This window comes from Pseudophryne corroboree, chromosome 2 (genome assembly GCF_028390025.1).
Source record: "Pseudophryne corroboree isolate aPseCor3 chromosome 2, aPseCor3.hap2, whole genome shotgun sequence".
Classification (NCBI taxonomy): domain Eukaryota; kingdom Metazoa; phylum Chordata; class Amphibia; order Anura; family Myobatrachidae; genus Pseudophryne; species Pseudophryne corroboree.
In genome coordinates, this window is record NC_086445.1 from 4375815 (window position 1) to 4387868 (window position 12054).

The window sequence follows — 12054 nt, forward strand, 5'->3', positions numbered from 1 at the left end:
ATCTCAATGCCGGCAGATTGCTGAGAGGCCCTTATAGGAATCCTTCCTTATACTGTCTATGACCTCTCACCTTCTAGTAGTAGAGGCTTCTAACCTACAGAGGAAATAGGAACTTTCTTTTCACTTTTTGAACAAAGGATTTTATTAAAATATTAAATAAAAGTTAGATTTTAAATAATTACCAGATTTATATAAGAGTGCCCCCACAAAGAGGTTATCTTTCTGTCCCCCTGTTCCTATACAAGTGAACTCTATGAACTTATAAAGTCTACTTTTGAATATGTCCTTTTAATTGAGACACACAGCTCATGTTATTTGTTGCCTTTCCTGTTCTTAATTTTGTAACATTGTATTTATTGAATGATCTCTCGATACATGTTCATTTAATACCGTGCACAGTATCGTTCTAATGTTCTACTTGGTTTTATTATAAAAATAATTCTATATAACAAACCAATGAGCTTTTTTATGTTTTTTTTTTTTTGATACTCAGTGGTACTCTCTATATATACATTGGTATTTATTTCTCTCACCCGTTAATCCCAAGCGCAGTTGAATTCTTTCGTTTTTTTTCTATAGCGATATAAACCTGCAGAGGTTTATTATAGAACAGTGAATGAAATGTAACTCTTTATATACCTAGTTGGTAATTTATGGTCTTATAACTGAACTTTAGCGCCTAGGCATTCCTCCCATAGTACACTTGCGTCTCATTTTATTCAGCAGAAGTTGCCTGTGTGTCCTACCGCATTACATTAGTCTAAGATGCATTTTCGCAGCAAAAGATGCTCAGCGCTACCGAGTCCCACCACGGCATGGCGTGACTTGAAGGGCTGTTTAGCGTGACTGCAGCGGTGATGTGAGAGGACAGATCGGTATCCAGAAGAAATTACTGAGAGTTGTAAGAAAAGAGCCAGAACAGAACTGAACTACTAGTATATAACAATAAAAAGAGACACCGAATAATAGGGATGTAGTTATGTGACCGGTGCTCAGGAGACCGCCAGTCACAATACGACCACTACATCCCGCCCCCTCACAATCCCGCTGGCCGGCAGGCCAACCAACAGGGACTATTCCCACCCATGGGTGTCCACGACACCCATAGCCTGGGAATAGTACCTGTGGCGACCGCAGTGGGCCTGCAGGGGGCTTTGTTGCGCTCGCCCCCCCCCCCCCCTTCCAGCGGCCATCTTACTCCGGTCACACGTGCCCAACCTCAATAATACGCGTGTCACTGCTTATATGGACAAAGAGAGAGACGTCTGAAATAAACACTGAGATGTTCTGTCTGCTGACCCCATACTCTGCCTAATAAACCACAGAGTATGAAACATTAGACTGGCTCCACTATATGAGAGTATATGACTGAATAACGACAGTACAATGGGTTTGTGTAACGTGTGTAATATGTGAGTAGGGAAAATAAAAAATTCAAATTGGAATAATTTGAGATCCTTGAACATAAAGGGACTGATGATGGCGGTAATTCAGACCTGAACGCTAGGCTGCGTTTTCCTACAGTGGGCGAACAGGTCTAAACTGCGTATGCCTATGCACCGCAATAAGAAGGCGCGTTGCATAGGTACAAACAGATCGCCGCTTAATGATGGGTTTGTGCGAAGAATCCATTCGCACGGGTGTTCGCAAGGAGATTGACAGGAAGAGGGCGTTTGTGGGTGGCAACTGACCACTTTCAGGGAGTGGTTGGAAAAACGCAGGCGTGTCCAGCGTTTGCAGGGCGGGTGTCTGACGTCAATTCCGGTCCCGGACAGGCTGATGTGATCGCAGCGGCTGAGTAAGTCCTGGGCTGCGCAGAGACTGCACAAGATCTGTTTTTTCCGCTCTGCTACACATGTGATCACACACTTACACAGCAACAATACACTCCCCTATGGGTGGTGACTATGCGAATGCAGGACTGAAAATAACCCTAGCGAGCGAACAGGTCTGAATTATCCCCAATATGTCAGACAACCCAAATCATTTACACGTTAGAGCAGGCCTGGCCAACCTGTGGCTCTCCAGATGTTGTGAAACTACAAATCCCAGCATGCCCTGCCACAGTTCCAGAATTCCCTAGCAGCAAAACTGTGGCAAGGCATGATGGGACTTGTAGTTTTACAACAGCTGGAGAGCCCCAGGTTGGCCAGGCCTGCGAGAAGAGTATAAATGTGGGAACAATATATAAGGAAATCCAAACACCAATTAAAGATTAGAATTTTGGGACATATGAGAAGTATTGTTTATAAGGTGGTAAACCATAGTGTCCTTAAGCCAGATGTTTCCAAACGCGGTCCTCAATGCATCCTAACAGGCCAGATTTTAAGGATATCTATGGCTGAGCACAGATAGTTAAATCAAATTGATTAAGGTACTAATTAAGTCACCTGTAGCTAAGCATGCTTATTATAGAGGGTTTCTCCTGTAAAGCATCTGAGCATTTCCATTAGATGAAAGAGGAGGAGAATCTGTTGAAGCATCTCACAAGATAAGCGACATATTGGATCTAAACCTGAAACACCTTTTGCTCTGCTAAGGGCCCTACACACTTGCAATCTGCCGCCGAGCTGCTCCACGATGGATACGGATGACGGGCGACCCGGCGGCGGGGGGGCAGTGACTTGAAGAGTGAAGTTTTTCACTCCCCCGTCACCCGGCTCCACAGCAGTGCAGGCAAATATGGACGAGATCGTCCATACTGGCCTGCATGCACAAGCGACGGGGGCACCAGCGATAAACAAGCGCGGGGCCGCACATCGTTCATCGCTGGTGCCTCCACACTGAAATATATGAATGGTATCTCATTCATTAATTAATTAGATTGTTCATACTTTCACTAATATCGCCCAGTGTGTAGGGCCTACTACTCTTTCAGGGTAGCTGTGACGTTGCCCCATGTTACCATGCTTCACTCTGGAGGTGGCTGCTGTCTTACGCTGTGACTGATGCAGAATGTATCTAACAAACAGGTATTTACTAAAGGCAAAACCAACTCAAAATCCACAGAAATCGACTTCACAGACAAATAGAACTTTATAAAGACCATTGGTACTTCCCCATAGACAGCAATAGAGAAAGCTCAATTACTCACAGTTGAGTCGAAAATTTGACCAAAAGTCACCATCAAGGTGTAGTAAATAGACCCCATTGTCCGTTGGTTAATGTTCTATTCTGAATAGAAGGGGTCATTCAGCTGCAGTAGTTTCCGATGTTCTGTACTTTGCTCATGTGCAGGAACAGGTCCTACGATGTTGGAATCAGGATGGCAGCAGACGGTCAGTGACTGGGGGAAGGTAAAACACTTACCCCCTCCTGAGTCGGGATCTATAGTTTTGGAATGCCGTTGTCGGCTCCCTGTCCACCGGTATTTCATACCAAACCCCTATAAATATGTGACCGTGTCCAAGACTCTTTCTCACCCAGGATGCTACTAAGACCCTCATCCACTCACTGATCATCTCCGGACTGGACTACTGTAATCTCCTCCTGACTGGCATTCCTGACAAATACCTCTCTCCACTCCAATCTATCCTCAATGCTGCTGCCCGGCTCATCTTCCTCACCAAACGCACTACGTCCACCTCTCCTCTCCTACAAGACCATCACTGGCTTCCCTTCCCTTTCAGAATCCATTTCAAGCTTCTCACACTCACCTACAGTACAAAGCCCTCATCCACTCATCTCCCACCTACATCTCTGACCTTATCTCCCTTTACACTCCCACCCGTCCTCTTCGCTCTGCTAATGCACGCTGACTCTCCTGCCTACGGATTACTTCCTCCCACTCCTACTGTACCTCCAAGATTTTGGCCACCTCTCTACAAAGCTTCAAACGGGATCTCAGGACCCACTTCTTCATCAAACCCAGCCGTCTGTTATCCTAACCCAATGCTCACTGTCTCAGCCTTGTCTGTCTGCCCCTTCCCTTTAGAATGTAAGTTATCACAAGCAGGGCCCTGTGACCCCATGTGCTTTTCCTTCCCCTACTTATACTATCACCAACTCCCTAAAATAGCAGCAAACCCTTAATTGCGGATGCCCTGTTGCGTATTTGAATGTTGCAGCTGCTGAATCAGCAATGTTTATATACCGATGAGTCCACATACAGTACATTTATCTTCTGTGTGATACAACTCGCGTAACACATACAGTAATTTGTGTGTCCCAGGTGGCTTGGTATAATAGGTTGGGGTATGTAGATGTTATCATTATGGATATAATAGAATGAATATAAAAGGTGTCTGTGACTCACTCTCTTGGTCCAGGTGATAATCTGAGTTTCGGTGAAGGTGTCGTACGACTCCTGGAAATAGTTCTGCAGTTTCTCCTTGATGAGGGAAATGGTGATTTTGGAAGAACTAAGATTTGCCACCTCTGAGATGATGTTTGCCACACGCCCGGATCCTTCCACGATGACACATGGGGTGTTATTACACATGGAGTTATATATGGTCTGCAGAAAGGACAATGTGGACATTGGGGAAATGGGTTACAGGAAAATAAAGCAGATACATCTATATCCTGAGGAGACCAAGAAAATATCACCCAGCATTATCCTCTCCCTGTCATCATTATCTCAGCTTCAGTAGTAATGTCACAGTTACCATCTTCTTCCATCATCTGTCTTCTGACACAAGTCCTCATCTCTAACCTGCAATTTTATCACACGTCTTTCTGCTTCGTAACTGCATTATATAAATAGCGCAGTAACCTCCGCCAGGATACGCCAAGTGGTCCTAACCTACACTGCAGACACACAGAACATTGGTTACTCAGGGGGTGGTATGTGTGTTGGGGGGAGGAAGGTGTGACACAGGGCCATAACTAGGTGTGTGGAGGGGGCACATAGAGTTGCAGGGTAGGGGGCGCTGTTGGTGGCACTTGTCAATTATCTGTTTTAATTACTTTAACTTGCAGCTTCCCGACAATGTGAAGCCCAGCATCGCCTGACCGCCCCTGTCTCCTACCCCCACCCATTCTGTCACTAATACCTATACAACCCTTCATGCTCGGACTGGCCCACAGGGGTACAGGGGAAACCACTGGTAGGCCCCACTGCCTGGGGGCCACCTTCTGCTCTAGGGATCAGGTTCCAGACTGTGCACTTGAATTATACGTTATACATATGTTACATTATACTGCTCAGGACTATGGTGTATTCTCCACAGTACATTATACATTATACATATGTTACCTTATACTGCTCAGGACTATGGTGTATTCTCCACAGTACATTGCTGTCATTATCATGCATGCACTAGCATTAATTACTCTATAAATTATCAAGGAGTCCACACCAGGTACTCTATAATTGTTAGCCAAAACCCTTTGGAGGCTGACCACACCTCTAATCATGGGCCCCTACCACTGCATACCCCCAGTGGGCCCTTCATGCTCAAGTCCGACACTGCAACCCTATATGAACGCAACTTGAGATTTCTTTGTTATTCAGTCACACTGTCCTATTTTATATTTCATGATGCTGACATACCCAGGATATGAACCCATTGTCTGTGGCATTGCAGTCAGACAATCTATTCATTGAGCTATCTGCCCTTACATAGAAAGATAGATAATTCTAAGCTAGAGAAATCTACCTAGTTGAAGCTATCCTTGTACTTTGTGAGCAAATGATCAGCATTGCGGCTGAGTAGATCTATGTAGTGTGTGTGGCTGGGAGGGATTGGATGTGAGACTGCACACTACATAGATCTGCTGATTATTTTCTTACAAAGTACCAGTAGCTTCATATAGTAAGGTGAAATGCTGCCGCCTGTGTATACAGACCAGGAGAGACTGCTGCAGCCAGGTGAAATGCTGCCGCCTGTGTATACAGACAAGGAGAGACTGCTGCAGTCAGGTGAAGTGCTGCCGCCTGTATATACAGACCAGGAGAGACTGCTGCAGCCAGGTGAAATGCTGCCGCCTGTGTATACAGACCAGGAGAGACTGCTGCAGCCAGGTGAAATGCTGCCGCCTGTGTATACAGACTAGGAGAGACAGCTGCAGTCAGGTGAAGTGCTGCCGACTGTGTATACAGACCAGGAGAGACTGCTGCAGCCAGGTGAAGTGCTGCCACCTGTGTATACAGACCAGGAGAGACTGCTGCAGCCAGGTGAAGTGCTGCCGCCTGTGTATACAGACCAGGAGAGACTGCTGCAGCCAGGTGATGTGCTGCCGCCTGTGTATACAGACCAGGAGAGACTGCTGCAGCCAGGTGAAATGCTGCCTGAGTATACAGTCCAGGAGAGACTGCTGCAGCCAGGTGAAGTGCTGCCGCCTGTGTATACAGACCAGGAGAGACTGCTGCAGCCAGGTGAAGTGCTGCCGCCTGTGCATACAGACCAGGAGAGACTGCTGCAGCCAGGTGAAGTGCTGCCGCCTGTGTATACAGACCAGGAAAGACTGCTGCAGCCAGGTGAAGTGCTGCCGCCTGTGTATACAGACCAGGAGAGACTGCTGCAGCCAGGTGAAGTGCTGCCGCCTGTGTATACAGACCAGGAGAGACTGCTGTAGCCAGGTGAAGTGCTGCTGCCTGTGTATACAGACCAGGAGAGACTGCTGCAGCCAGGTGAGGTGCTGCTGCCTGTGTATTAGAGATGAGCGGGTTCGGTTTCTCTGAATCCGAACCCGCCAGAACTTCATGTTTTTTTTCACGAGTCCGAGCGACTCGGATCTTCCCGCCTTGCTCGGTTAACCCGAGCGCGCCCGAACGTCATCATGACGCTGTCGGATTCTCGCGAGGCTCGGATTCTATCGCGAGACTCGGATTCTATATAAGGAGCCGCGCGTCGCCGCCATTTTCACACGTGCATTGAGATTGATAGGGAGAGGACGTGGCTGGCGTCCTCTCCGTTTAGACACTTGATTTACTAATTTTGGGGAGCATTAGGAGTACTCAGTAGTGTACAGTGCAGAGTTTTGCTGATAGTGACCAGTGACCACCACTTTTATTTATAATCCGTTCTCTGCCTGAAAAAAGCGATACACAGCACACAGTGACTCAGTCACATACATACCATATCTGTGTGCACTGCTCAGGCTCAGGCCAGTGTGCTGCATCATCTATATATATTATATATCTGTCTGACTGCTCAGCTCACACAGCTTATAATTGTGGGGGAGACTGGGGAGCACTACTGCAGTGCCAGTTATAGGTTATAGCAGGAGCCAGGAGTACATAATATTATATTAAAATTAAACAGTGCACACTTTTGCTGCAGGAGTGCCACTGCCAGTGTGACTAGTGACCAGTGACCTGACCACCAGTATATAATATTAGTAGTATACTATCTCTTTATCAACCAGTCTATATTAGCAGCAGACACAGTACAGTGCGGTAGTTCACGGCTGTGGCTACCTCTGTGTCGGCACTCGGCAGCCCGTCCATAATTGTATATACCAGTGACCTAACCGTGGTTTTTTTTTCTTTCTTTATACATACATACTAGTTACGAGTATACTATCTCTTTATCAACCAGTCTATATATTAGCAGCAGACACAGTACAGTGCGGTAGTTCACGGCTGTGGCTACCTCTGTGTCGGCACTCGGCAGCCCGTCCATAATTGTATATACCACCTAACCGTGTTTTTTTTTTCTTTCTTTATACATACATACTAGTTACGAGTATACTATCTCTTTATCAACCAGTCTATATATTAGCAGCAGACACAGTACAGTGCGGTAGTTCACGGCTGTGGCTACCTCTGTGTCGGCACTCCGCAGCCCGTCCATAATTGTATATACCAGTGACCTAACCGTGGTTTTTCTTTCTTTCTTTATACATACATACTAGTTACGAGTATACTATCTCTTTATCAACCAGTCTATATATTAGCAGCAGACACAGTACAGTGCGGTAGTTCACGGCTGTGGCTACCTCTGTGTCGGCACTCGGCAGCCCGTCCATAATTGTATATACCAGTGACCTAACCGTGGTTTTTTTTTCTTTCTTTATACATACATACTAGTTACGAGTATACTATCTCTTTATCAACCAGTCTATATATTAGCAGCAGACACAGTACAGTGCGGTAGTTCACGGCTGTGGCTACCTCTGTGTCGGCACTCGGCAGCCCGTCCATAATTGTATATACCAGTGACCTAACCGTGTTTTTTTTTTCTTTCTTTATACATACATACTAGTTACGAGTATACTATCTCTTTATCAACCAGTCTATATATTAGCAGCAGACACAGTACAGTGCGGTAGTTCACGGCTGTGGCTACCTCTGTGTCGGCACTCGGCAGCCCGTCCATAATTGTATATACCAGTGACCTAACGGTGGTTTTTTTTTCTTTCTTTATACATACATACTAGTTACGAGTATACTATCTCTTTATCAACCAGTCTATATATTAGCAGCAGACACAGTACAGTGCGGTAGTTCACGGCTGTGGCTACCTCTGTGTCGGCACTCGGCAGCCCGTCCATAATTGTATATACCACCTAACCGTGGTTTTTTTTTCTTTCTTTATACATACATACTAGTTACGAGTATACTATCTCTTTATCAACCAGTCTATATATTAGCAGCAGACACAGTACAGTGCGGTAGTTCACGGCTGTGGCTACCTCTGTGTCGGCACTCGGCAGCCCGTCCATAATTGTATATACCACCTAACCGTGGTTTTTTTTTCTTTCTTTATACATACATACTAGTTACGAGTATACTATCTCTTTATCAACCAGTCTATATATTAGCAGCAGACACAGTACAGTGCGGTAGTTCACGGCTGTGGCTACCTCTGTGTCGGCACTCGGCAGCCCGTCCATAATTGTATATACCAGTGACCTAACCGTGGTTTTTTTTTCTTTCTTTATACATACATACTAGTTACGAGTATACTATCTCTTTATCAACCAGTCTATATATTAGCAGCAGACACAGTACAGTGCGGTAGTTCACGGCTGTGGCTACCTCTGTGTCGGCACTCGGCAGCCCGTCCATAATTGTATATACCAGTGACCTAACCGTGGTTTTTTTTTCTTTCTTTATACATACATACTAGTTACGAGTATACTATCTCTTTATCAACCAGTCTATATATTAGCAGCAGACACAGTACAGTGCGGTAGTTCATGGATGTGGCTACCTCTGTGTCGGCACTCCGCAGCCCGTCCATAATTGTATACTAGTATCCAATCCATCCATCTCCATTGTTTACCTGAGGTGCCTTTTAGTTGTGCCTATTAAAATATGGAGAACAAAAATGTTGAGGTTCCAAAATTAGGGAAAGATCAAGATCCACTTCCACCTCGTGCTGAAGCTGCTGCCCTAGTCATGGCCGAGACGATGAAATGCCAGCAACGTCGTCTGCCAAGGCCGATGCCCAATGGCATAGTACAGAGCATGTCAAAACCAAAACACCAAATATCAGTAAAAAAAGGACTCCAAAACCTAAAATAAAATTGTCGGAGGAGAAGCGTAAACTTGCCAATATGCCATTTACCACACGGAGTGGCAAGGAACGGCTGAGGCCCTGGCCTATGTTCATGGCTAGTGGTTCAGCTTCACATGAGGATGGAAGCACTCAGCCTCTCGCTAGAAAAATGAAAAGACTCAAGCTGGCAAAAGCAGCACAGCAAAGAACTGTGCATTCTTCGAAATCCCAAATCCACAAGGAGAGTCCAATTGTGTCGGTTGCGATGCCTGACCTTCCCAACACTGGACGTGAAGAGCATGCGCCTTCCACCATTTGCACGCCCCCTGCAAGTGCTGGAAGGAGCACCCGCAGTCCAGTTCCTGATAGTCAGATTGAAGATGTCAGTGTTGAAGTACACCAGGATGAGGAGGATATGGGTGTTGCTGGCGCTGGGGAGGAAATTGACCAGGAGGATTCTGATGGTGAGGTGGTTTGTTTAAGTCAGGCACCCGGGGAGACACCTGTTGTCCGTGGGAGGAATATGGCCGTTGACATGCCAGGTGAAAATACCAAAAAAATCAGCTCTTCGGTGTGGAGGTATTTCACCAGAAATGCGGACAACAGGTGTCAAGCCGTGTGTTCCCTTTGTCAAGCTGTAATAAGTAGGGGTAAGGACGTTAACCACCTCGGAACATCCTCCCTTATACGTCACCTGCAGCGCATTCATAATAAGTCAGTGACAAGTTCAAAAACTTTGGGTGACAGCGGAAGCAGTCCACTGACCAGTAAATCCCTTCCTCTTGTAACCAAGCTCACGCAAACCACCCCACCAACTCCCTCAGTGTCAATTTCCTCCTTCCCCAGGAATGCCAATAGTCCTGCAGGCCATGTCACTGGCAAGTCTGACGAGTCCTCTCCTGCCTGGGATTCCTCCGATGCATCCTTGCGTGTAACGCCTACTGCTGCTGGCGCTGCTGTTGTTGCCGCTGGGAGTCGATGGTCATCCCAGAGGGGAAGTCGTAAGCCCACTTGTACTACTTCCAGTAAGCAATTGACTGTTCAACAGTCCTTTGCGAGGAAGATGAAATATCACAGCAGTCATCCTACTGCAAAGCGGATAACTGAGGCCTTGGCATCCTGGGTGGTGAGAAACGTGGTTCCGGTATCCATCATTACTGCAGAGCCAACTAGAGACTTGTTGGAGGTACTGTGTCCCCGGTACCAAATACCATCTAGGTTCCATTTCTCTAGGCAGGCGATACCGAAAATGTACACAGACCTCAGAAAAAGAGTCACCAGTGTCCTAAAAAATGCAGCTGTACCCAATGTCCACTTAACCACGGACATGTGGACAAGTGGAGCAGGGCAGGGTCAGGACTATATGACTGTGACAGCCCACTGGGTAGATGTATGGACTCCCGCCGCAAGAACAGCAGCGGCGGCACCAGTAGCAGCATCTCGCAAACGCCAACTCTTTCCTAGGCAGGCTACGCTTTGTATTACCGCTTTCCAGAATACGCACACAGCTGAAAACCTCTTACGGCAACTGAGGAAGATCATCGCGGAATGGCTTACCCCAATTGGACTCTCCTGTGGATTTGTGGCATCGGACAACGCCAGCAATATTGTGTGTGCATTAAATCTGGGCCAATTCCAGCACGTCCCATGTTTTGCACATACCTTGAATTTGGTGGTGCAGAATTTTTTAAAAAACGACAGGGGCGTGCAAGAGATGCTGTCGGTGGCCAGAAGAATTGCGGGACACTTTCGGCGTACAGGCACCACGTACAGAAAACTGGAGCACCACCAAAAACTACTGAACCTGCCCTGCCATCATCTGAAGCAAGAAGTGGTAACGAGGTGGAATTCAACCCTCTATATGCTTCAGAGGTTGGAGGAGCAGCAAAAGGCCATTCAAGCCTATACAATTGAGCACGATATAGTAGGTGGAATGCACCTGTCTCAAGTGCAGTGGAGAATGATTTCAACGTTGTGCAAGGTTCTGATGCCCTTTGAACTTGCCACACGTGAAGTCAGTTCAGACACTGCCAGCCTGAGTCAGGTCATTCCCCTCATCAGGCTTTTGCAGAAGAAGCTGGAGGCATTTAAGGAGGAGCTAACACGGAGCGATTCCGCTAGGCATGTGGGACTTGTGGATGCAGCCCTTAATTCGCTTAACAAGGATTCACGGGTGGTCAATCTGTTGAAATCAGAGCACTACATTTTGGCCACCGTGCTCGATCCTAGATTTAAAGCCTACCTTGGATCTCTCTTTCCGGCAGACACAGGTCTGCTGGGGTTGAAAGTAGAGATGAGCGCCTGAAATTTTTCGGGTTTTGTGTTTTGGTTTTGGGTTCGGTTCCGCGGCCGTGTTTTGGGTTCGAACGCGTTTTGGCAAAACCTCACCGAGTTATTTTTGTCGGATTCGGGTGTGTTTTGGATTCGGGTGTTTTTTTCCAAAAACACTAAAAAACAGCTTAAATCATAGAATTTGGGGGTCATTTTGATCCCAAAGTATTATTAACCTCAAAAACCATAATTTACACTCATTTTCAGTCTATTCTGAATACCTCACACCTCACAATATTATTTTTAGTCCTAAAATTTGCACCGAGGTCGCTGTGTGAGTAAGATAAGCGACCCTAGTGGCCGACACAAACACCGGGCCCATCTAGGAGTGGCA

The 12054-nt window shown here is 46.5% G+C and overlaps 1 protein-coding gene across 1 annotated transcript in view; it reads right to left on the reverse strand.

Moving 5' to 3' along the window:
- The window catches only part of LOC135051331 (transient receptor potential cation channel subfamily M member 2-like), a 381374-nt gene that overhangs the window by 294414 nt on the left and 74906 nt on the right, over positions 1–12054 (reverse strand). Inside the window, exon 7 of the mRNA XM_063957386.1 lies at positions 4256–4456. Coding sequence (XP_063813456.1) covers positions 4256–4456 — 201 coding nt within the window. The remainder of the gene's footprint in view (positions 1–4255; positions 4457–12054) is intronic.